At 46.6% G+C, this 26364-nt stretch overlaps 1 protein-coding gene and 1 pseudogene across 14 annotated transcripts in view; one reads left to right on the top strand and one right to left on the bottom strand.

Moving 5' to 3' along the window:
- The window catches only part of CEP250 (centrosomal protein 250), a 61595-nt gene that overhangs the window by 14491 nt on the left and 20740 nt on the right, over nt 1–26364 (bottom strand). For 12 of the 13 annotated variants that reach the window (XR_004178824.1, XM_031655990.1, XM_031655993.1 and 9 more), the window contains 12 exon segments: nt 25559–25703; nt 24606–24752; nt 23106–23336; nt 21468–21661; nt 21119–21246; nt 20746–20915; nt 8362–8529; nt 7819–7953; nt 5280–5423; nt 3878–4011; nt 1540–1678; nt 206–548 (listed from right to left, as the gene is read on the bottom strand). Coding sequence is in view for 12 of the 13 variants with exons in the window: in XM_031655990.1 (XP_031511850.1) it covers nt 206–548; nt 1540–1678; nt 3878–4011; nt 5280–5423; nt 7819–7953; nt 8362–8529; nt 20746–20915; nt 21119–21246; nt 21468–21661; nt 23106–23336; nt 24606–24752; nt 25559–25703 (2078 nt within the window). In the remaining variant the exon portion in view is untranslated. 13 annotated transcript variants of the gene reach the window in all.
- LOC108580621 lies at nt 13322–14973 on the top strand (annotated as a pseudogene). Its single transcript, XR_001891909.3, has one exon. The product of XR_001891909.3 is annotated as a peptidyl-prolyl cis-trans isomerase-like 1 pseudogene (transcript).

Raw genomic sequence — 26364 nt, 5'->3', positions numbered from 1 at the left:
TCAAGCTCAGAGAGGATAGGTGACTTGCCCAAGGACACATGGCTAGCAAACAGTAGAGCTGGGGCTTAAACTCAGAATTAATTCCCAAGTGTGTAATCTTAGCCCCGAAGCAATATGGCCTAACAAATAGCATTCCTCTCCCTTTCCCCTGGGAGCCAGGCCTGGCTTTGGCCCAAAGGACCTAGTTCTGGAGTGGCTGTCTCACCTGGCTCAAGGCCCCAGAGGGAAGGAGCAGAGTCTCCCCCACCACTCAGCTCAGGCCTGCTCTCACAAACAGACCCCAGGGCCTGCTGCAGGACAGAGTAGAGGCTGGCCAGCTGGGCCTGGGCCTGGTTCCCGGGTTGCTGCTCCGTGGCCAGTGCTTCTAGCTGGCTCTCTGTGCTGCGCAGTCGCAGCTGTAGTTGGGCTGCCTTGGCTTCCTGGGCCCACAAGGAAGCTCGCAGCTGCTGCTCCGTGATACGAGATGCCCCCAGCTCCTCCAGCAGCTGTGTTTCCTGGGCCAGAAAGTCAGCCTCCTTTTCCTTTACCTCTTGCCTTAGTAATTCCATCTGCCAAGGAGGAATTGTACATACTATAAGCAGGAAGTGGATATCCTCTCCTCAGGCCTTCCCAGGCCAGACCCCACTCAATCCTTTTACAAACTCTGATCAGGGCTGGGAGGATTTCAGCTCAGCTCTCAGGTAGGTAGAGGGGCTCTGAAATGAGTATTACCCTAGATCTAACACCTGGCTGCCTGCCGACTACTGAACACCTGGGCCCAAGTTGCTATGCTAATGGGTTTCAGCCCTGGCTCTCTGGCTTGCTGGCTCCCTGCTAAGATCAGAACTCTGCCATGAAACCCCGACGCTGCACCTAGTAAGACCAGTCACAATAATAGCTACCATGTACTGAATGCTTATTGTGTTCCTGACACTTTATATACTCCTATAATGGTTATAGGAATTAGGAACAAGAATTATCACCCTTGTTTTATCGATGAAGAAGCTGACGTTCACACAATTAGAGAGTGGTACAACTTACATTCAAACTCAAGACTGTTGAATAGCCAAACCTGTGTGCCCTTAACCCCTGCAATCCACCATCTGGCTCTTCCTTCCCTCCTAGATCATCTTTCCTCTGTATACATCTGGGGTTCTGATGTGGGCAGACTGAGTACCTGGAAGTCTTCCTGCTGCCTGCCTGATCTGGAGTATTTCTGGTTGCTCATTCTCCCTGCTACATCTTGCCAACCAGACCCAGCACAGTTGGAAGTGGCTGTGCTGGAACCAGGCCTGTGTGGGCTCCATCCTTGTGTGCACTTTGCTCTGGGCTGTCAGGTTTCCCACAGGAGCCATGCCCATCTCTGGGTCAGGTTCCCAAGCCCCCACCTTCTCTAGTCCTGGCTTCCCCCTCCTGTAGGGGTACTGAGGCACCAGCCTATCCTGTAATCAGGAAAAATAGATGGGTCCTCTCCATGAGAGGACTCAGAGCAATCAATCCACCGCTTCAGGATCAGGCTTCTGCCAGGGATGCAGGGCTCATAACCAGAGTGGGAAGTACCTGGGCACTGAGCTCTTTCTGTTCTCCCTGGGCCTCCTGCATGTCCTGGCGCAGGGCGCTCAGCTCTTGTTGTCGAATAGAGTCAGCTTCTTGTAAAACAAGGAGTCTCTGTTCCTTTTCCATCAGTGACAGAGTCAGACTAAAAGAGAGGGGTCAGAGTGCTGGGCCATTCTCTTAGGGAATGAAAAATTACCTTCTCATCGGAGTATTCTAAAGATAGCATTAATAATCAAATAGAAATAGTAATGATAATGATTATGATGTAACAATAAGAGCTATCATTTACTGAGCACTTACTATAAGTGCTCCTAGGTACTTCCTGCAGATGATGCCCCATTTCAACCTCACAGGTTTTTGTTGTTGTTGTTGTTGTTTTTGAGACAGAGTCTTGCTCTGTTACCCAGGCTGGGGTGCAGTGGCACGATCTCAGCTCACTGCAGCCTCTGCCTCCTGGGTTCAAGTGATTCTTGTGCCTCAGCCTCCCGAGTAGCTGGGATTATAGGCATGTGCCACCACGCCCAGCTATCAACCTTACAGTTATTCTTCTCTGGCAAATTTCACATAAACCTTATATTGGTACCTCACGTTCAACATGTCCAAATCTTCCCCGTCCCTCTCCTCTCCTCCCCTGCCTACCCAATCATCTCCTACTATGTTCCCTAGTTCAGTGAATGGCACTTCCATCCACACAGTGTCCCAACATAGAACCTTGACCACTCCAGAGTTCTCCCTTCAACCTACCTATAGCAATCTATGATTACATACAATTGCTTCTAACTCCCTTAACATCCTTTAAACCTCTTCTCCTCTCTCCTCCTCTTCCCCACTACCCTACCTTGGTTTAGCTTTAGGATCTCTCATCAGGACGACTGTACCAGCCTAACTTGTCGTCCTGCCTCTAGTTTCATCACCAAAATGATTTGTCCCTTCTCAAACTGTGTTTTTGTTTTGTTTTGTTTTGAGATGGAGTCTCGCTCTGTCACTGAAGTGGGAGTGCAGTGGCGTGATCTCAGCTCACTGCAACCTCCGCCTCCTGGTTCAAGCAATTCTCCTGCCTCAGCCTTCCAAGTAGCTGGTATTACAGGCACCCACCACCATGCCCAGCTAATTTTTTTGGTATTTTCAGTAGACATGTTGGCCAGGCTGGTCTTGAATTCCTGACCTCAAGTGATCTGCCCGCCTTAGCCTCCCAAAGTGCTGGGATTACAGTCGCGGGACACCGCATCCAGCCCATCCCCTTCTCAAATTCCTGCAGCACTAAGAATACAAGCTGCTCTTCACTCTGAATGGTCTTCTGTCACTCCTGATGTCTCATGTCATTATAATCCCTTCAAATACATAAGTTGGATTATATCAATTTCCCTGCTTAAAATTCTCCAGCGGTTTTCTATGAAACTCAAACTACAAACTCCTTGCTGTGACCCACCAAATCCTGAATGCTGTGGACCTGCCCAGCTCATGCCACTCTCCTCATTCACCAACCTCCAATCACAATCCAATCAGGCTCCGACCACTCTTTCAGTTCCACCAAACACTGCAAACTTTTATCTGCCTCATGGCCTTTGCACATGATTTCTCCTCTTACAGAATAGAACTCCCCCATGGCCGGGCGCGGTGGCTCGAGCCTGTAATCCCAGCACTTTGGAAGGCCGAGATGGGTGGATCACGAGGTCAGGAGATCGAGACCATCCTGGCTAACACGGTGAAACCCCGTCTCTACTAAAAAATACAAAAAACTAGCCGGGCGAGGTGGCAGGTGCCTGTAGTCCCAGCTACTCGGGAGGCCGAGGCAGGAGAACGGCGTAAACCCGGGAGGCGGAGCTTGCAGTGAGCTGAGATCCGGCCATTGCACTCCAGCCTGGGCGACAGAGCGAGACTCCGTCTCAAAAAAAAAAAGAAAACTCCCCCTCATCCTCTTACATGGGTAGCTCCACTTCATGCTGAGTGCTCAGTTTAAACGCAACTTCCTGAGAAAAGTCTTCCCTAACAACGGTTCTAAAGTAGGTCTCTTCTATCTCACCCTGTTTCCTCCATGTGTCATAATCTGTAAAAATTTGAGTTATTATTTAATGTCTTCCCCACCAAACTATAAATTCTACTGGGGCAGGGTATCACTGTATCCCCAGGCACGGTGCCTGGTGCAAAATGGGTATTCTTGAAATATTTACTAAATAAATGAAATTCAAGCTTTTAAGACAGGAACCATGTCCTCTCCACATGGCTACATGTACATCCCAGAGTTGTAGACATGAAAGGCAAGGTGGCCTGAGCAAACAACTCTCAATATCACAGTGACCATGGCAGCCAGATAGCCACGTCCATGGCCTATCTAGCCTACCTGGCCTTCTCTCTCTCCAGTTCCTTCTGAATTCGGTTATACTCCTGGGTCTCTCTCAGCTTCTCCTGAACCTCTTGCTCCACCAGCCTCTGGGAGTCATCCTGGGCCACCAGCTGAGACTTCAAGTCCTCCACCTGGAAAGTTAAAGGCATGGAGACCAAGATGGCAGGGCAGGGGGCCAGTGGGAAGATGCTCCTCACCTAGGGCTTCAGGGTCCTTCGAGGTTTACCATAGTCAGTGGTCATTTCCAATGCTCTGGCAGTTCCACCAATCCCTACACACTCTTCTTAACCACCCCCTTCCTCAATACAATTCGGCTTGGTCATCTGCCTCCCAGCCTCACATATGCTGCACAGAGGCAGGCACAAATAAAAATTTTCGCTGGGCTAGGTGCAGTGAATCACACCCGTATTCTCAACACTTTGGGAGGCCAAGGCAGGCAGACTGCTTGAGACCAGGAGTTTGAGATCAGCCTGGGCAACATAGTGAGACCCTGTCTCTATAAAAATTTAAAAATTAGCCAGGTGTGATGGCACGCATCTGTAGTCCCAGCTACTCAGGGTGCTGAGGTGGGAGAATTGCTTGAGCTTGGGAAGTCAAGACTGCAGTGAGCTGGGATCTGCACTTCAGCCTGGGCGACATAGTGAGACCCTGTCTCCCCCACCAAAAAGAAGGAAAAAAAGGCTGACTATAACTACTCCCAAAGGCAAAACATGAATTGTGATTGCTTTTTTAAAAATGAAAAGTCAGGCTGGGCGCAGTGGCTCAAGCCTGTAATCCCAGCACTTTGGGAGGCCGAGACGGGCGGATCACGAGGTCAGGAGATCGAGACCATCCTGGCTAACGCGGTGAAACCCCGTCTCTACTAAAAAAAATACAAAAAACTAGCCGGGTGAGGTGGCGGGCGCCTGTAGTCCCAGCTACTCGGGAGGCTGAGGCAGGAGAATGGCGTAAACCTGGGAGGCGGAGCTTGCAGTGAGCTGAGATCCGGCCACTGCACTCCAGCCTGGGCGACAGAGCGAGACTCCGTCTCAAAAAAAAAAGAAAAAAAAAAAAAAAGAAAAGTCAGAACATCATTTGATATAGGATTCTAAGAAGCAACCTAGTATGTAAAAATATTAGATTTATGGCAAAGATGGAAAGAATAATTGCAATTGAGACAGCCGGGGAAAATACAAGCTCTGCGACCATTACAGAGAAAGAAGTCACTCTCCCAGGGCTCTGAGAGGCACACGCTCAACTCTGAGCACCCTCTAATTTTCCACTCAGTACTGTGGCCCACCCATCTACTCTCCCAAACCAGGCAGCAGGGCCAAGGTTCTCCCTGTCCTGCAGGAGGAAGTGGGAAGGCCTGGCTGTGTTGGGGAAGGACCATGGGACTGGGTGGGGAGGAGGAGGGGACCTGCTTCTGCAGGTCCATCTTATCCTGTAGCAGGGAGCTGCTCTCTTCTTGGAGGGCAGCAAGGTCATCTCTGTGCTGCCGGGTTGCCTCCTTCAGCTCCCGCTGAGCCTCCTGGAGCTGGGTCTGTAGCATTCCAGTGGTCTCCTGAAGAGGGATAAGACATCAGTGAGTAAAGGAAATCCGTGTTGTATAAATACTGTTTTTTTTTAGTGGGGTGGCAAAAGCTGAGGCAGGAGCCAGCAATCCACATTGTTTCCACCTCACCGTCTCACTTCCTAGTCCCTCTCCTCCCTCACAGAGTGCATTGGCTCACCCAGGTTTCTTGGTCAGGGTCCACGAGTTGGTAATAGTCTCTCACTCAGACCATGGCAACAGTCTCCTAACTGTATCCCTACTTCTACTTGATGCCATGATCCCCTAAAAACACACACACACACTATTCTCTACTCAGCAGCTAAAGTATTTAAAAAAACATACACAGGTATGTATATGCATGTGTATATGTATATACAAATAAATCATATCCCACCCCTGCTTTTTAAATACCACCCAACTGGCCAGGCGCGGTGGCTCACACCTGTAATCCCAACACTTTGGGAAACTGAGGTGGGTGGATCACTTGAGGTCAGGAGTTTGAGACTAGCCTGGCCAACATGGTGAAACCCTTTCTCCACTAAAAATACAAAAATTAGCCAGGCGTGGTGGTGGGCACCTGTAATCCCAGCTACTTGGGAGGCTGAGGCACAAGAATTGCTTGAACCCGGGAGGCGAAGGTTGTAGTGAGCTGAGATGGTGCCACCGCACTCTAGCCTGGGTGACAGAGTGAGACTCAGTCCCAAATACATAAATACGTACATACATACATACATACCACCCAACAGTTTCCCACTGCCCTTAGAACAAAATCCAAGCTCCTACAATGGTTGACAAAGGGCTTCTGGCTACCACTCCACTTGCCCCTGAGTTTATCAAGCTGGAGCCACACTGCCTCCTTTTTGTCCTTGAACTTCCCAACCCCTCTACTGTGTCACAGGGCCCTTGTGACAGGTGTTTCCTCTGCCTAAAGTGTTCTTCCCATGCCAGGCATTTCTTTTACATGGCTTGAGATATAATTCATATACCATACAATTCATTCATTTAACGTATACAATGTAGTGGGTTTTAGGATATTCAGAGTTGTACAACTATCACTGCAATCAAGTTTAGAACATTTCCATCGATCCCAAAATAAACTCCGTGCCCATTCACTGTCACTCCCCATTCCCCACCCCACTCCCTACCGTAAATCTGCTTTCTGCCTCTATAGAGTTGCCTGTTCTTGGTGTTTCATATAAATGGAATCATATCATATATAATATATGGCCTCTTGTGATGGGCTCTTCCACTTAATCTGATATTTTCAAGGTTCACCTATGTCGTATCACGGAGCTGGTTTCTTTTTTTTTTTTAAGTCTCACTCTGTCGCCCAGGCTGGAGTGCAGTGGCGCGCTCTTGGCTCACTGCAATCTCCACCTCCCAGGTTCACGCCATTCTCCTGCCTCAGCCTCCCGAGTAGCTGGGACTACAGGAGCCCGCCAACACGCCTGGCTAATTTTTTTTTATTTTTAGTAGAGACGGGGTTTCACTGTGTTAGCCAGGATGGTCTCGATCTCCTGACCTCAGGATCCGCCGCCTCGGCCTCCCAAAGTGCTGGGATTACAGGCGTGAGCCACTGCGCCCAGCCAGAGCTGGTTTGTTTTTAACCTTCAAGTCTCAGCTCAGATGTTACTTTCTCAGTGAGGCCTTCCCTGACCACTAAGTGCAAACTGACCTCCTTTGAATCACTCTCAGTTGTATCACTCTATTTCCTTTACAGCGCTTATTACAAACTGTAATAATCTCATTTGCTTTGTGTCTGCTCATTTGTCATCCATCTCTGCCACAGGAATGTAAGTTCCCTGAGGGCAGGGGCAATGTCTGTCATACTGACTGCTGTGCCACACCTTTTTTTTTTTTTGAGTCTTGCACTGTCACCCAGGCTGGAGTGCAGTGGTGTGACCTTGGCTCACTGCAACCTCCGCCTCCTGGGTTCGAGCGATTCTCCTGCCTCAGCCTCCCAAGCAGCTGGGATTATAGGTAAACGCCACCACGCCCAGCTAATTTTTGTATTTTTGTAGAGATGGGGTTTCACCAGGTTGGCCAGGCTGGTCTCGAACTCCCGACCTTAATTGATCTGCCCGCCTCGGCCTCCCAATGTGCTGGGATTACAGGTGCCCGCCACCATACCTGGCTAATTTTTGTATTTTCAGTAGAGATGGGTTTCACCGTGTTGCCCAGGCTGGTCTCCAGACCTTAGGTGATCCACCCGCCTTGAACTGCCAAAGTGCTGGGATTACAGGCGTGATCTACCCCACCCGGCCTGTGCCATACCTTTATGTACTTGTCATGTGTCAGCACTTAGCACAGGGCCTGGCACATAAGAAGTGCCCAAGAACTCTTCGTGGTTGAATGGGTAAATGAGTGCCCCTTTCTCCCCTACTCACGAGTCCACCCTCCATACCTGCTCCTTTAACTTCTGGACTTTCATGTCCTGCCTCAGCCGTTCCAGTTGTTGGCTGGCATCTGCTAGCTCCTTCTGGGTCTGCAGCAGTGTCTCCAGGAGGGATACTCTCTCTTTCTCTGTTTCCAGCTGCATCTGTGGACGGGTAGGAGGGTAAGGGCTTGTGGGCTCAGGGTTACCATGCTCACCAATGAGGCCACAAGCACATCCCAGCTGCTCTAGGGCTTTTCTAGCGGATGAGAAGGGGCTGAGGACAAAGGAAGGTCTCAACCCATGGGTTCAGAACAAGGAAGTGCAAAGATTACCACTGGTTTGCAAGCTGACAGGATGTGGTACATGTCAGCCCTCCCTCAGGAAGTATGACATACTGCCGGAACTGTGGCTAATGGTGTGGACCACCCTGCTCACTGGTAGCAGAGTGGGTAGCTACGCTCTCTTCTGGAAGCCCCTCTGCAGCACTACTCTTGGGAGTGGAAAAGGAAGTGGTCAAAAGTAAGGAGATCGCTGATTGGACGGGCAGCTTCAATCCTCCTAGCTTCTCACCTGGCATAGGGCACTCTCTGCCTGGGTTCGTTCTTCTTCCCTCTGGGCCCGGATGGCCTCCATTTCTGTCTGCTGCTCCTTTAGCCTCACTTCAAGCTCCATTTTTTCCCTCTCTAAGCTCTCCAGAGCCTTCGCCAGCTCCTGCTGGTGCCAGGAGCGCTCCTTCTCCTGGCCACATGAAAGAAACACCATAAGAACCAAATGGGTGAGGAGGGAAGGCAGGAGAACTGGATTGGAAAAACAAAGTCTTTCTACTACTCACTAGCTGGGTGACCTTGGTACCTCTCTAAGCCTGTTTCCTCCTCTGCAAAGCGAGGCTAATAATCCCTGCCTTATCTATCTTAACAAATTTTATGACAACCACATGAGAGTAATTTTTAAAAATCAAATGATGTAATACATGTGGAAGTACCTTCCAAACTGCAATTGTCCCTTATATATGCTATAGGTATCTGGGTTTTAAAATGTATTTCTAGTTTTTAATGTTTTTTGGAGACGGAGTCTTGCCCTGTCACCCAGGCTGGATTGCAGTGGCACCATCTCTGCTCACTGCAACCTCCACCTCTCAGGTTCAAGTGATTCTCCTGTCTCAGCCTCCTCAGTAGCTGGGACTACAAGTGCCCCCCACCATGCCCAGCTAATTTTTGTATTTTTAATAGAGATGGGGTTTCACCATGTTGCCAGGCTGGTCACGAACTCCTGACCTCAAGTGATCTGCCTGCCTCGGCCTCCCAAAGTGCTGGGATTACAGGCATGAGCCACTGTGCCTAGCCTAGGCATTTTTGTTTCTAGAGATGGGGTCTCACTATGTTGCCTAGGCTGGACTTGAACTCCTGGGCTCAAGTGATCCTCCTGCCTCAGCCTCCTGAGTAGCTAAGACCACAGGGGCACGCCACCACACACAGCTCCATATTTGTTATCTTTAAAGCAGCCACATCGTGGTTGACAGTTGTAACAATGAACTGAGCTGGCCAATTCTGGCTGTCTGCTGCCTGCTCTCCTTTACTCAGGGTTGCAGAGTTAGGCCCTGAAGAATCAGGCCTGGCCCAGTGAGGATGTCTCCCTGTATTATATAAGAGCATTAGAAGAGGGGTGCTGCTTATCTTAGAGGTCCTCCAGCCACCAAAGCTTTCCCAAGCTCTCTGACTAGTTCAGGACCCTCTATTAGGTGCCCAGGATAGAGGTGAAGGGCTCTGGAGTTGGGCTGCCTGGGTGAAAATCTTTTTTTTTGAGACAGAATTTCACTCTTGTTGCCTAGGCCGGAGTGCAATGGCACAATCTCAGCTCACTGCAACCTCCACTTCCTGGGTTCAAGCGAATCTCCTGCCTCAGCCTCCCAAGTAGCTGGGATTACAGGCATGCGCCACCACACCCGGCTAATTTTGTATTTTTAGTAGAGATAGGGTTTCTCCATGTTGGTCAGGTGATCTGCCCGCCTCGGCCTCCCAAAGTGCTGGGATTACAGGTGTGAGCCACCGCGCCTGGCGAAAATCTTTAATCTACCACTATTAGCATGATCTCAATTTCTAAACATCTCTGTGCCTCAGTTTCGTCATCTATTAAAATGGGGATAACAACGGTGTCATTCTCGTCATTCTCCTCAGGATGGAGATAAGTCGTGTGAATCACTTTAAATGTGCTTAGCACACAGAAAGCGGGCAATACACAACAGCCAGCATCATCATGACATTAGTATTCCCTGAACTTTTCCTTTAAAATGCTTGTAAGTTTGTCACTGCTTATTCATGTAATGGGAATGCCTCTAGTGTTTCAGCCTTCCAAGTGTCATCCTGTGCAGCTTTCCCCCTCATTCACTATACCTTGGCTACACACACTTGCCTCCTTGTAGGCCCCTGAGCACACTAAACAGTTTCTTGTTTTTTTTTTTTTTTTGAGACGGAGTCGTGCTCTGTCGCCCAGGCTGGAGTGCAGCGGTGTGATCTTGGCTCACTGCAATCTCCACCTCCCAGGTTCAAGTGATTCTCCTGCCTCAGCCTCCCAAGTAGCTGGGATTACAGGTGCCCGCCACCATTCCCAGATAATTTTTTTGTATTTTTAGTAGCAACAGGGTTTCACCATGTTGGCCAGGCTGGTTTTGAATTCCTAACCTCAACTGATCTGCGTGCCAGGGCCTCCCAAAATGCTAGGATTACAGGTGTGAGCCAGTGCGCCCAGCCAACACATTCATGCCTCAAAGCCTTTACTCATGTTTCCTTCTACCTAGAAAGCCCTTCTCCACCCCCACTCCATCATTCCTCACAGCTAAACTGACACTTCCTTGGTGAAGCCTTCCCAGACCATACAATTGACAGTGGTCTGGCTGGACATGGTAGTTCATGCCTATTATCCCATCACTTTGCGAGGCCGAGGAAGGATGATCACTTGAGCCCAAGAGTTTGAGACCAGCCTAGGCAACATGATGAAACCCCTTATCTACAAAAAAATACAAAAATTAGTCGGGTGTGGTGGTTCACTCCTGTGGTCCCAGCTACTTAGGAGGCTGAGGTAGGAGGATCACTTGAGGCCAGGAGGGCCTTGAGAGTGAGGCTGCGGTAAGCCCTGATCACGCCACTACACTCCAGCCTGGGCAACAGAGCGAGACCCTGTCTCAAAAGAAATAATAATAACAAAAAGAAAAAAAGAGGTCCTCCTTTGTTCTTCCTTATAAAACCCAGCAATGTGTAATGTCACAGTGATAGGATAGTCATGAATGACAAATCATTTTACCCTCTGGTTCAAAAAGCCAGACAGAGGATATAGCTCAGTGGCAGAGTATGTGACTACAAAAAGCCAAAGCCAACTGTAAAAACATAAAAAAGATGAATGTTAATAGCAGTTGCAAGTGTTAAAAAAACTGATCTATTTGCTCTATGTGAGTTAGAAGTGTGTTATAGCTACAAGAAGAGCTAATTCTGTGATGTGTAGGAAGTAACAGTCCAGCATTGCTGGTATGACCACAAACGGAATATTCTGCCCAGTTCAAAGTGCCACCTTCGCACTGGGACATGAGTAAATTGTAACATGCCTAGAGGAAAGCAACCATGTTGGTGGGGTATTTCAAGCAAATCTAAGGCTCATTTGTTCCTGGAAATAGATTTTGGTTCAACATGAATTTCCTAATAACTACATCTATCTAAAATAAATGGGCAGCCAAGCGATGGAATATAACAGCAGCTAAGCAACCATTCGGAAGGGACATTACAGAGGTGGACAAAGCAGAAATGGTTTGGAGTTTGGGCCCTGAATCCCTTATCTACCCCTTATTAGCCATGTAACCCTGACTTCTCTTTTTATATTTTATTTATTGAGAGATGGGGATCTTACTATGTTGCCCAGGCTGGTCTCAAACTCCTGGCCTCTAGCGATCCTTCCGCCTTGGCCTCCCAAATTGTTGGGATTACAGGTGTGAGCTACCGTGCCCAGCCCTGAGTGACTTCTTTATGCATTTATTCACCTTTATTGTGTGAATAAAGCATTCAGCATGGTGCTTGGCATGGAGAAGTGCTTAATAAGTGTCCAATATCATTACTCTTAAAAGGGAGACAGGCAGTAGATGGAAGAATAAAGAATACAACTGCCAAGAGTGTTTCTTTTTTTTTTTTTTTTCTTTGAGACAGAGTCTCACTCTGTTGCCCAGGCTGGAGTACAGTGGTGTGATCTCGGCTCACTGCAACCTCCACCTCCCTGGTTCAAGCAATTCCCCTGCCTCAGCCTCCCAAGTAGCTGGGATTACAGGTGCACACCACCACACCTGGTAATTTTTTTGTATTTTTAGTAGAGACGGGGTGTCACCATGTTGGCCAGACTGGTCTCGAACTCCTGACCTCAGGCAATCCACACACCCAGGCCTCCCAAAGTGCTGGGATTATAGGTGTGAGCCACCATGCCCGGCCTCCCAAGAGTGTTTCCAATTGCTAGGATTCCAGGAGAAGGCAGTCACTGTTAAAACTAACAGGCTGTCGAGAGTTGTAAGAGGGCAGTTAACCTGCTCAATCATAGAGAAACAGTATAAGTGGGACAATCAGAAGTCAGGAGGATTAGCTGAATGAGAGAAAAGGAAAAGGGAGAAAAGGCCCTTTCATGACCCAAATATGGCCACTATAGTCAATCCTTTTAGGGAAACCAAGGCCACGTAGGTAGCTGGTTTATCATTCAGAAGTTTCATAGCATCTTTTATTTACGGAGTTTTCAGTACATGGTATACATCTGATTCCTGCTAGGGAACTGCCTTCTGGATAGTGTTCATTCAGCAAATACTTTTAAGCACCGACTATAGACTAGGCACATAATTCCAAAAATAAGCAAACTTCTGGTTATCATCTTGCCAACAAGCCTGCCCCATAATAACAATCAAATTATAAATACACATAAAGCACAAGTCAACTTCCATTTCCAGATACTTGATAAACAAGATCTCTGAACCCTCCAGCTATGAAATAGCAAAAAGTGCTGGATAAAATATTAAATATGTATTTTAATGTCACAGAACCAGCAGGAAAATAATAAAAATTCCACAGAAGCCAAAAGCAAAGCAAGACTTGTGGTGTAAGCCAGGTGTGGTGGCTCACACCTATAATCCCAGCACTTTGGGAGGTTGGGGCAGGAGGATTGCTCGAAGCTAGGAGTTCGAGACCAGCCTAGGCAACAAAGCGAGATCACATCTCTACAAAAAAAAAAAAATTAGCCAGGCATGATGGTGCATGCCTGTAGTCCTAGCTAGTCTGGAGGCTGAGGCAGAAGGATTGCTTAAACCCAGGAGTTTGAAGCTGCAGTAAGCTAGAGTTGCACCACTGCACTCCAGCCTGGGCGACAGCAAGACCTTGTCTTAAGGTCAGAAGTTCAAGACCAGCCTGGATGATGTGGTGAAACCCAGTCTCTACTAAAAATACAAAAATTAGCCAGGTGTGGTGGCACATGCCTGTAATCCCAGCTACTTGGGAGGCTGAAGCATGAGAATTGGTTGAACCCAGGAGGCGGAGCTGAAATATCACCACTGCCTGGGCAAGACTCTGTCTCCAAAAGAAAAAAAAAGTAAATCCACTATCTTTCACCCAATGCAAATGTAATTTAGAATTTAAAATAAAAATAAAGGCAATTGCTAGAGAAGCATTCCACCACCAGCTTCGCTATGGCGGCAATTCCCCCAGATTCCTGGCAGCCATCCAACGTTTACTTGGAGACCAGCATGGGAATAATTGTGCTGGAGCTGTACTGGAAGCATGCTCCAAAGACCTGTAAGAACTTTGCTGAGTTGGCTCGTCGAGGTTACTACAACAGTACAAAATTCCACAGAAATTATCAGACTTCATGATCCAAGGAGGTGACCCAACAGGGACAGGTCGAGGTGGTGCATCTATCTATGGCAAACAGTTTGAAGATGAACTTCATCCAGATTTGAAATTCACGGGGACTGGAATTCTTGCAATGGCCAATGCGGGGCCAGACACCAATGGCAGCCAGTTCTTTGTGACCCTCGCCCCCACCCAGTGGCTCGACGGCAAACACACCATTTTTGGCCGAGTGTGCCAGTGCATAGGAATGGTGAATCGTGTGGGAATGGTAGAAACAAACTCCCAGGACCGCCCTGTGGATGATGTGAAGATCATTAAGGCATATCCTTCTGGGTAGACTTGCTACCCTCTTGAGCAGCTCTTCTGAGATGGCCCCAGTGGACCAGCTTCCAGATGACATAGAATGACATGTAATGCTAAATTTCATTTTGGCTTTGCAAATCATGAAGCTTAGGAGCCCTGGGGTCTTGGGTGAGTTAGAGATGGAAGTACATTTTAATAGGATGCTTCTTTTCTCTTCCCCCAGTGCCTAGGTTGCCAGAGCATTTGCACAAATGCCCCTGTTTACCGATAGGTGACTACTTACTACATATGACTCATAATGCTGCTTCTTGTGCATGTCTGCTCTGATATACTTCAAACAATGTAGCAGACACTGTCATTTCTCAGTGGTTTTGCCTAACCAAACGTCTTCCTAAGGAGATTTGTATTCTGGCCTACACTGCAGTCCTTGATTGTTGACAGTCACAGAATTCCAAACCAAGTAGTGTCTATCAGCCCTTTTAACTCTGTGCACACCCTATTTCAGTCTTACATTTGTTCTTCTAGGGAATGTATGCATCTCTATATATATTTTCCCTCTCAAAACCAGAACACCAACACTGCTGTTTCTGACACTTCAGACATCCCACGCAAAGCCACACTGAATTTTTGCCAAATGAAAAATGCATCCAACAATCAAGTTTCTAAGAAGGTGTCAAGTGGGGAATAATACTGTATAACAATCAAGAAATTAATTTATTAAAAGGAAGCAAAGCATTGACCATCTTTTTTCCAGAGAAGAGGAGAAATCTGTAGTGAGCAAAGGACAGACCATGAATCCTCCTTCAGAAGTAGTCCTCTCAGAAAGGAGAAGTGCCACTCAAGTTCTTTTAACCCAAGACTTTAGAGAAATTAGGTCTGAGATTTTTATATGTTCAGTTGTTTATGTATAAAAATAACTTTCTGGATTTTGTGGGGAGGAGTAGGAGAGGAAGGAAGTTAATACCTATGTAATACATAGAAACTTCCAAAATAAAATGCCATTGATGGTTGAAAAAAATAAATAAATAAAAATAAGGCAGGTGGCTGGGCGTGGTAGCTCACACCTGTAATCCCCAGCACTTTGGGAGGCCAAGGTGGGCAGATTACCTGAGCCCAGGAGTTCAAGATCAGCCTGGGTAACATGACATAACCAATAAAAAAAAAATTACAAAAATTAGCCAGGCATGGTGGTTCATGCCTGTGGTCCCAGCTACTCAGGAGGCTGGAGAGGATCACTTGAGCCCGTGAGGTCGAGGCTGTAGTGAGCCATGATTGTACCACTGCGCTCTAGCCTGAGTGACAGAGCAAGACCTTGTCTTAAAAAAAAAAAAGAAAGAAAGGCCAGGCAGATGCGGCTGAGGCAGGAGTATCACGAGCCTGGGAGTTTGAGGCTGCAGTGAGCTATGATTGTGCCAGTATACTCTAGCCTGGGTGACCAGAGCAAGATCTTGTCTCTAAACAAAACAAGCAAACAGACAAAAATCTGGACTGGGGTTAATAAATTATAGTATGTGGGCCAAATCTGGCTCACCACCTGTTGCTCTGTGGCTGTGAGCTAAGAGTGGTTTTTACTTTTTTTTTTTTTGAGACAGAGTCTCACTCTGTCGCCCAGGCTGAAGTGCAATGGTACAATCTTGGATCACTGCAACCTCCACCTCTCAGGTTCAAGCAATTGTCCTGCCTCAGCCTCCCAAGTAGCTGGGACTACAGGTATATGCCACCACACCCAGCTAATATTTTTGTATTCTTAGTAGAGATGGGGTTTCACCATGTTGGCCAGACTGGTCTCGAACTCCTGACCTCAGGTGATCCGCCCGCCTAGGCCTCCCAAAGTGCTGGGATTATAGGTGTGAGCCACTGCACCCAGCCTTTACCTTTTAGGCTTTTTTTTTTTTTTTTAAAGAGACAGGGCCTTGCTATGTTGCCCTGGTTGGTCTCAACCAATCGTCCTGCCTCAGCCTCCCAAAGTGGTGGGATTATAAGCATGAGCCACTGCATCCAGCCTTTACATTTTTAATGGTTAAAAACAATAATGTTTTGTGGCCGGGCGCAGTGGCTCAAGCCTGTAATCCCAGCACTTTGGGAGGCCGAGACGGGCGGATCACGAGGTCAGGAGATCGAGACCATCCTGGCTAACACGGTGAAACCCCGTCTCTACTAAAAACTACAAAAAACTAGCTGGGCGAGGTGGCGGGCGCCTGTAGTCCCAGCTACTCAGGAGGCTGAGGCAGGAGAATGGCGTAAACCCGGGAGGCGGAGCTTGTAGGGAGCCGAGATCCGGCCACTGCACTCCAGCCTGGGCGACAGAGCGAGACTCCGTCTCAAAAAAAAAAAAAAAATGTTTTGTGATATGTGAAAATTATATGAAATTCACATTTCAGTATCCATACATAAAGTTTTATTTGAGCACAGTCATGCTCGTTTGTTTATATATGGCTGCTTTTGCACTACAATTGCAAAGTTAGGTAATTGTGACAGAGACCCTATGGTCTGCAAAGCCTAGTATACAGTCCTTAACAAAAAGTCAGACATGGTGTACTGTGCCTGTGGTCCCAGCTATTCAGGAGGCTGAGACAGGAGGATCCCTTGAGTCCAGGAGCTCAAGATCAGCCTGAGCAACATAGTGATAGTCCATCTCTAAAAAGAAAAAAAAAAATGCCTATCTCTGGGCTATAGTGACCTCAGCTTGAGGGAGAAAAGGCAAAAAGAAGGAAGAGATGGGGAGGAAGGGAGAAAAAGAAACTGGAGGGATGTGGAGAGGGGACAAAACAAAATAAACTCTATAGAAGGAAATTATCAAGGAAATATGCTTATCTCAACCTTGATACAGGATAGGAAAAAAGTCTCCTCTGAGAATTCATAACCAGAAGCTAAGCTGCACATGGGGTCTGGGCCTGACTGTGGGTCAAAAAACTTTAAACAGAAAATTTACTTTAAGGTGGTCCTGGGATGCTGGTCCTCCAGCTTCCTGACAGAAGCATAAACAAATCCTCTGAGGAAAAACTCCTTTGCCTCAGGCCTAAAAAGATTCCCACAGAAAAACTTCCTCAGAACAAAGGTCTCTGGGGGAAAAAAAGAAAATATAAAAAGAAAAAAGAAAAAAAAAGGAAAATTTCCAAAGAACATGAGCTCATAGTCAAGAATCACAAAAACACAGGGAAACAAGCCCATGAGTAATAGCCAACAGAAACAACAAATTACAGAACCAGACCCCAAAACATTAATTAATAGTTATTGGAATTACTAGACAGGACACAAGTATGTTTCATATGTTTGAAAGAAGGGACTGAAAATACAAATTAGGGAAAAGAGACTGAAAAAAATGACCAAGAGGAGATGAAAAAATAACCAAATAGAATGTCTAGAAAAAAACTTAAAAAGTGAAATTTAAAACTTGGTAAATAGACTAAACATCAGATTTGACACAGCTTAAAAGGAAAATCAGTAACTAGATGAGAGATCTGAAAAAAATAATCCAGAACACAGCATAGGAAGAGAAAAGTAAACATGTAAAATGCAAGAGGCAGTGAAGGATAGAGTAAAAGAAGGATAGAGTAAAAGAAGGATAGAGTAAAAAGGTCTGACATACAACTAACCAGAGTACAGAAAGAGAGAAGTATGGTGGCACGCACCTGTAGTCCCAGCTTATGTGGGAGGCTGAGGTGAGAGGACGGCTTGAGCCCAGGAGTTCGAGACTAGCCTGGGCAACACAGCAAGACCCCATCTCTAAAAAAATAATAATAATAAAATTTAAATTTAAATTTAAAAAATTAGCTGGGCATGGTGGCACGTGCCTGTAGTTCCAGCTAGTTGGAGGCTGTGGCAGGAGGAATCACTTGAGCTCAGGAGTTTGAGGCTGCAGTGAGCTATGATTGTACCACTATACTCTAGCCTGGGTAACAGGGCAAGACCCTGTCTCTAAAAAAATAATTAAAAAAAAATTTTTTTTGTTTTGAGATGGAGTTTCGTTCTTGTTGTCCAGGCTGGAGTGCAATGGCATCATCTCAGCTCATCACAACCTCCGCCTCCCAGGTTCAAGTGATTCTCCTGCCTCAGCCTCCCTAGTAGCTAGGATTACAGGGATGTGCTACCACAACCGGCTAATTTTGTATATTTAGTAGAGATGGGGTTTCTCCATGTTGGTGGGGCTGGTCTCGAACTCCCGTGATCCACCCACCTCAGCGTCCTAAAGTGCTGGGATTACAGGTGTGAGCCACCACAACCAGCCAAAAAAAAAAAAATTTTTTTTAAAGAGTAAATAAATAAAAGCAGGACGGCAGGAAAGACATAATATTGAAGAGATAATATATGAGAATTTTCCAGAATTGATGTTTCAACATGAAATCTTAACTTCAGGAAGTCTAAGAAATTCCAACCAAATAAAAGAAATACACATCTAAACACAAGAAATTGCTGGGCATGGTCTCACGCCTTTAATCCCAGCACTTTGGGAGGCCGAGGCAGATGGATCACTTGAGCCCAGGAGTTTGAGACCAGCCTGGCAACACGGTGAAACCCCATCTCTACTAAAAATACAAAAAAATTAGCCGGGCATGGTGGTACATGCCTGTAATCCCAGCTACTCTAGAGGCTGAGGCAGGATAACTGCATGAACTCAGGAGGTGGAGGTTGCAGTGAGCCGAGATTGCACCACTGCACTCCAGCCTGGGTGACAGAGCAAGACTCTGTCTCAAAAAAATAAAAAATAAATAAATAAATAAACACAAGAAATTGTGGAATTATTAAAATGAAAGCTAACTTCTCAATACCAACAATGTTGAGAGAAAATAATTCTCATCCTAGAAACTTGTATCTGAATTTTTTACTTAGTGAATCTATCTATCTATCTATCTATCTATCTATCTATCTATCTATCTATCTATCTATCTATCTATCTATTTTTTTTAACCCTGAACAAAGCCAGAAACTATCTTTCAAGAATAAAAGTAGGCTGGGCATGGTGGCTCACATCTGTAATCCCAACACTTCGGGAGGCCAAGGGCGGGTGGATTGCTTGAGCCCAGGAGTTTGAGACCAGCCTGGGAAACATGGTGAAACCCCATCTCTACCAAAAATACAAAAAAAAAAAAAAAAATTAACCAGGCATGATGGCATATGCCTATAATCCCAGCTACCCAGGAAGCTGAGGTGGGAGGATCACCTGAGCCCAGGAGGTCGAGGCTGCAGTCGGCCATGATCACACCACTGCACTCCAGTCTGGGTGACAGAGTGAGACCCTGCCTCAATAAAAGAATAAAAATAAAATAGAAACATCTTCAGATAATTAACTACCAACAGACCCTTACCAAAGAAAATCCTACTTCAGGCAAAAGAAAAATAAATCTGAATAGAAAGTCTGATATGCAAGGAATGGTGAACAGAAAAGGTATAAATTCATTGTTGTATCTGAACAAATATTGACTGTATAAAACAATAAAAAATCATAAATTGTGGTGTTAAACTAGTTAGAACTGAGCACACCGAACAAAACAGCCTATAAATTAGGGAGGAGTGAAACAAGTAAAACGTTTTTTTTTTTTTTGAGACAGGGTCTCACTCTGTCACTCAGGCTGGAACGCAGTGATGCTCAGCTCACCCCAGCCTTAACCTCCTGGGCTCAAGTGATCCTCCCCCCTCAGCCTTCCAAGTAGCTGGGACTACAGTGTGTACCACCATCCCTGGCTAATTTTTGTATTTTTTTTTTTTGTAGGGAATGGGGTTTCGCCATGTTGTCCAGGCTGGTCTCAAACTCCTGGGCTCAAGCAATCTGCCCACCTCAGCCTCCCAAAGTGCTGAGATGACAGGCGTGAGCCACTGTGCCTGGCCCAGGTAAAATGTTCTAAGACCCTTGTATCATTCAGGAAAAGGGTAAAACTACTGAACCTTGAGATTCTATTAAGTATATGTTTAAAAATATTAAAGGTAACCACTAACAGGATTTTTAAAATAAAGTACATATTATCCACAGTTGCAGAGAGAAAAAAGAGGTGAGAAAAGAATACAACTTAATCACTCAACTTAATCCTCTGAAAGAAGTTAAGAAAGGTACTTTCCCCTCCCTAAAAGATATAAAAACGGCTGTACCCTGTGCTTTAGGAGGCTGAGGCAGGTGGATCACAAGGTCAGTTTGACACCAGCCTGGCCAACATGGTGAAACCCTGTCTCTACTAAAAATATAAAAATTAGCCGGGTGTGGTGGCGCACACCTGTAATCCCAGCTACTTAGGAGGCTGAGGCAGGAGAATCACCTGATCCCAGGAGGCGGAGGTTGCAGTGGGCCAAGATCGCACCACTGCACTCCAGCCTGAGGGACAGAGTGATACTCTGTCTCAAGAGAAAAAAAAAAGATATAAAAGGTAGGACAAATAACCTAAGATGGCATAAATAAATCCAAATACAACTAAAATCACAATAAAACCAAATGGACTAAATTACATAATTAAAAGACAAAACACAGTTCTGAACTGCACAAGAATGCATCCAAGATATTCCTCTCCCTGGTTTTCATCCTGAGGCCAGTTTAATAATCCTAAATCCCAGGGTCCACTCTCAATTCTCTGTACACACCAACATAACAACAATAATAATGGCTAACACAAATAGAGAGCCCACTATATGCCAGGAACTACTCTTAGTGCTTTTCATATATTAACTCATTTAATAGCAGGAAGTTGGATTTTACAGCTTGGGGACCAAATTTCACTCATACGAGCAGCAATAACTGGACCAAGAGGCAGCAGGTGGAACACTCATGGAAGGGAGACCATCCCCGGCCACATCGACCACTTACCCATTTCTCCCGGAGCCGGTTCACCTCCTCCTCATGGGCTGCCTTCTGCTGCTCCAAGGCAGTCTTCCCTTCTTGCTCAGCCCGGGCCAGCTGTCTGGCTGCAGCATCCCGCTCCTGCTCTGCCTGGCTCCGTTCAGTGTCCAGTTCCAGCTTCAGGCACCTCACTTCCCCTAACATGCCAGGGACAGGATCAGGCCTCTGCCCCCCTCCTTTTACCTAATAAAATTCTCCCTCTCCCCTGATCTCATGAGCAACTCTATCTCAGAGGACCTGCACCCTACTGGAGAAGGACCTCTAATTGTCTCCCACTGTCTTCCTGTCTCTTCAACATCTCCATGGAATGGAGTGCGCCCCATTCCAGTTGGGTTCTCACCTTGGATTACTTCCTTGGCTTGAGTGACAGTTTGAATCTGGACCTCCAGCTGCCCCTTGGTGACCTCTATCACAGAATTTTGTTGTTGGGCTTCAAACAGACTGCTCTCTAGTAGCTCCTTGGCTGAGCTGTGAGGTTCAGGAATCAGAAGAGTTTCTTACCCATCAAGCCCCTTACCTTTCCTCAAGAGGAGTTGGGTTCTAAGTACTGGCTACCTGGAGAAGTTAGGGGGGCAATTATAAATTCATAATCAATTTAGGACCTACATACTTACGGCAGGGAGCTTAGCTTCACGCCTTTGCCTTGCAAAGCTCTCTCTGTGCTTGGCTGAATTGAGTCTGGGCCCTACCTGAGCCCCTGGAGTTGTTCAGCGAGGTCCTGCCGGTCACGCTCCACAGCCTGCAGCCGCACCTCCAGAGCCGCTTTCTCTCGTACTAGGGCCTCCTTCTCCTGGACTGCCCTGGCAAGCACTTCTTCCTGTCGCTTTGCCTCCTGATGTAGCTGCTCCAGCTGAGTCGTGGCTGCCTCCTGCTGGTGATGTGACTGAGGAGAAGAATGTGGTGAGAGATGGAGCAGAGCCTGGATTCCCCCAGGGCCGCTACCACCAGGTTAGGGTCATTGGCTCTTCAGAGATTCTGGACCCAGCTCTGTGAGCCCGGATTGCTTACCCAATAGCATGCAGCATTTATCTACTTCCCTGATCAGCCCACAGATCCCCCAGCCCAGGAAGAATGCTCCCCTGTGAGCAAGACCCTGTGCTAGGGACAGCTTGACACCTGCCCCTAAGGAGGTTTTAGTCTTGAGAAGATGCACACATAATACTAGGAAGAAAGTCATCAATGTCCCGAGAAAGGGACTCTGTGAAGGGAGAATCGGTACAATTATTAGGACAATGAGAGGTTGTGTAGAGGAGAAAGATGACCTTTGAGCCAGGTCATTCATTGGCTCAGGAAAAAAATTTACTCAGCCCCTGTTATGTGGTAGGCACTATGCTAAAAGCTGGAGGAATAAAAACAACTAAGACATAGCTTTGCCTTCAAAGAGCTTTTGGTCTAATGGTGAAGACATATAAACAGATAATTATAGCATGAGGAATGTGGTGGTTAAAATAAGCATACAGTGCTATCAGAGTATAAGGAGAAGCTTCTAATTCAAACTGGGTGGTGTGAAGTAGTGGAGAATTAGTGAAGAATTCTTTTTGTTTTTTTGAGACAGAGTGTCATTCTGTTGCCCAGGTTGGAGTGCAGTGGCACGATCTCGGCTCACTGCAACCTGCGCCTCCCAGGTTCAAGCGAGATTCTCCTGCCTCAGCCTCCTGAGTAGCTGGGATTACAGGTGCGTGCCACCACACCAGGCTAATTTATGTATTTTTAGTAGAGACAGGGTTTCACCATGTTGGTCAGGCTGGTCTCGAACCTCTGACCTTGTGATCCGCCCGCCTCGGCCTCCCAAACTGCTGGGATTACAGGCATGAGACACTGCGCCCAGCCTCAGTGAATAATTCTTATAGGCATTCTTTTTTTAAAATTGGAAGATATACTGCAAACTAGTAACACTGATCATTTCTAGGAAGTAAGACTTTTTCACTTTCCAGATAATTTCTGTAGTGTTTTTTTTTTTTTTTTTTTTTGAGGCGGAGTCTCGCTCTGTCGCCCAGGCTAGAGTGCAGTGGCCCGATCTCAGCTCACTGCAAGCTCCGCTTCCCGGGTTCCCACCATTCTCCTGCCTCAGCCTCCCAAGTAGCTGGGACTACAGGCGCCGCCACCACGCCCGGCTAATTTTTTTGGATTTTTAGTAGAGACGGGGTTTCATTGTGTTAGCCAGGATGGTCTCGATCTCCTGACCTCGTGATCCGCCCGTCTCGGCCTCCCAAAGTGCTGGGATTACAGGCTTGAGCCACCGCGCCCGGCCATTCTGTAGTGTTTTGATTTTTTATAATGAGCATGTATTACACCTAAATGTGATGGTGTCCATTTTGCCTTCTTACCTCGCTTAGTTTCTTTTGAATTTCTTCTTTCTCTTCTTGGATGCCCCTGAGATCTGCCTGCAGCTCAGCCCCAGCCTCCTCAGCTTTCTGCAGCTGAACCTCCAGGTGAGTGTTCTTTTCCCACAGGGCTTCCCTCCTCTTCTCTGCCTCCACCAGGTCTACCTGCAAAGCGTTTCTCATCTGCTCTGCGGCCTCCATTCTGCTGCACACAGACTGGTTCTCCTCCTCTAACTACTGGCCAAAAAGGGAAGGAAGTACAGGCATCAAAGACAAATGATTAGTTTAGGAATCAAATGCTAAGACTGAAATCCAAGTGGGATATGAATCTATTCTCCAAAGATGAACAAAGGAGTGTTTATAAGATGGGGGGAAAATCCATTCATTTGATCTAGTGCCTATATTCCAGGTACTAGATGGGCTAGATGCTGGGGATGGAGATATGAAAGGCAAAATCCTGCTCTCAAATAATTCAGAATAATGGAAGAGAGAACACTCAAGGAAACAGAGGTTGCAAGGAGGTTCCATCACTATAATTATAGGTTAAATTTGTAACCTATAGAAAAGATTCTTTGGGATTTAGGATCTTCAGCAGATTCTTTTCTGGTGATTGCTATTATCTCACCCAACAGAATTAACAACCTAGTCTTTGGCCGGGCATGGTGGCTCACGCCTGTAATCCCAGGACTTCGGGAGGCTGAGGTGGATGGATCACCTGAGGTCAGGAGTTCGAGACCAGCCTGGCCAACATGGTGAAACCCCATCTCTACTAAAAATACAAAAATTAGCCCGGGGCAGCCAAGTGCAGTGGCTCACACCTGTAATCCCAGCACTTTGGGAGGCTGAGGCAGGTGGATCACCTGAGGTCAGGAGTTTGAGAACAGCCTGACCAACATTGTAAAACCCTGTCTTTACTAAAAATACAAAATTAGCCAGGCATGGTGATGCATGCCTGTAATCCCAGATATTCGGGAGGCTGAGGCAGGAGAATTGCTTGAACCCGGGATGCGGAGGTTGCAGTGAGCCAAGATCGTGCCACTGTACTCCAGCCTGGGCAACAAGAGCAAAATTCCATCTCAAAAAAAAAATTAGCCAGGTGTGGTGACACATGCCTGTAATCCCAGCTACTCAGGAGGCTGAGGCAGGAGACTGCTTGAACCCAGGAGATGGAGACTTCAGTGAGCTAAGATCACACCGCTGCACTCCAGCCTAGGTGACAGAGGATCCATCTCAAGAAAACCCCAGCCAAAACCTAGTCTTCCTTCCAGAACACATGGGCCCCTTCCCAACCTTAGTGACTTACCCTAAAGCCCAGAGCTGGTTCTGCTGGAGGTGTGGGAGGGGAATATTTATAATGGCTAAGCCCAATCCTTACAGTATTTGCTCTCCTCTGCATTGTAAATGTTCCTTTTGCTCATTTCAGACCTACATTTGGGAGCTGATCTGTCTTGCCCTCAGTTAGGGCCCAGCCCTTCCCTGGGGACCAGGAAAATCTTTGCTCACCTGGAGAAGCTGCTGGTTCAGCCCAACTTTATCTAAGGCCAAAGCCTCATTTAAGGCACTGAGCTTGACAGCTGCAGCCCGAAGATCAGCTACTTCTGTCTTCAGGGTGTTTTCAGAACTCGACAGCTCTGCAATTGACTGCTCTGCCTAAAAAACAAAGGGTTAAAGAGTTTCATATTTCCAATTTTCCTGGAACAGTGAACAGTTCACATTCCCAATACTGCTGCTTTTTGGTACGAGATTAGTTAATACTCCATTCCCTCTCCTGCATTCTAAACAAGTTTTCCCTTGATTCATTCATTAAGCAGTAAGACGGGAGCTCACAGTATAGAGATACCAATGTTAGGATAGAGAAATGACTATGATTGTAATGACGCCACAGAAAATGTAAGCACAAAGTGCTCTGGGAACTCAAAAAAAATATTAATATAGTTTGGAAGAGTCAAATATGCTTGGTAGAGGAGTTGATGATTAAGTTGGGAATTGAGAGATGAGGAAGAGTTTGAGCATAAAGGAGGAGGAAAGAAGTAGTGCAGAGAAAGGGAAAAGTATATGCAGAGTATTGGAGTCATGAAAGAACATGGAATAACTGAAAAGGCAATTACTGCTCTGTGGCAGGAGCAAAGGATATGAGATGTTTAGGAAGGGTTTTGTAGTAGAAGGGGAGGCTAAAACACAGTTTGGGGCACATGACAAAAAGTTTCGAATGTGGCACCACAGAGCTAGAAAGCCATTGAATGGTTTTAAGAGACTGACATAACCAGGTTTATACTTTAGAAAACCCATTCTAATTCCAATATAGAGGGTATGTTGGAAGATAGAGAACCCAGAAGCAGACTAATGACTGAGGAAAGATGAGGGATCCTGGCTTGACGGTGAAGAATGAGGCAGGCTGCATGGGAACACACTTTCGAAGCCGCCCACCCAGCAAGTGAGGAGAGGAGGCCACGCACCCTAGCCAGCGCTGCGGTCACTTCCGTTTGCTCTTGCCTCAGTAACTCCCCTTCCAGGCGACTTGACTCCAGGGCTTCCCGAAGAGTGATCAGTTCACTGAGTGATTCTGACTGTTTGGCTTCCAGGCCCACCAGCGTCTCCTGACTAAGATGGGAAGGAGAGGAGTCTAGAGGAACTCAGGGATGGCCCGTAACCCCAAAGGTAACAGGAATTTAATCACCTTTGCTATGCAACAGAATGAGGATGGTCTATAAACACTGATAAGGAAAGACTTCTAAGACATGTCAAGTGAAAAAAAATCAAGGTGCAGAACAGTATATACATAATACACTATCTTTTATATAAGAAAGTGGGGGAAGAAAGAATATATGCCCATATTTGCATGAAGGAGCACTGGCAAGATAAACAAGAAGTCAACTAAAATGGTTGCTTAAAGGGGGAAGGGAAATGGGATGGAGAAAGCACAAATGAGAGTGAGACTTCTCTCTCTGTATCTTCTTAGCTCACTGAAGCCTCAAACTCCTGGGGCCTCATGTGATCCTCCCATCTCACCCTGCCATGGCTACAGGCACATGCCACCACGTTCAGCTAATTTTTTGCTGTTCCTGTAGAGACAGAGGTCTCACTATGTTGCCCAGGCTGGTCTTAAACTCCTGGCCTCAAGTGATCCTCCCACTAAGGCCTCTGAAAGGGTTGGAATTACAGGGGTGCCTAGCCTTAAAATAGTTTTGACTTTTGAATCATATAAATGTATTATCAAGTCAGATAAATAAATTTAAAAACATATTATGATCTCTGTGGATTG

This window comes from Papio anubis, chromosome 16, assembly GCF_008728515.1.
Source record: "Papio anubis isolate 15944 chromosome 16, Panubis1.0, whole genome shotgun sequence".
Taxonomy (NCBI): domain Eukaryota; kingdom Metazoa; phylum Chordata; class Mammalia; order Primates; family Cercopithecidae; genus Papio; species Papio anubis.
This window is presented reverse-complemented; position numbering and strand designations above follow the sequence as displayed.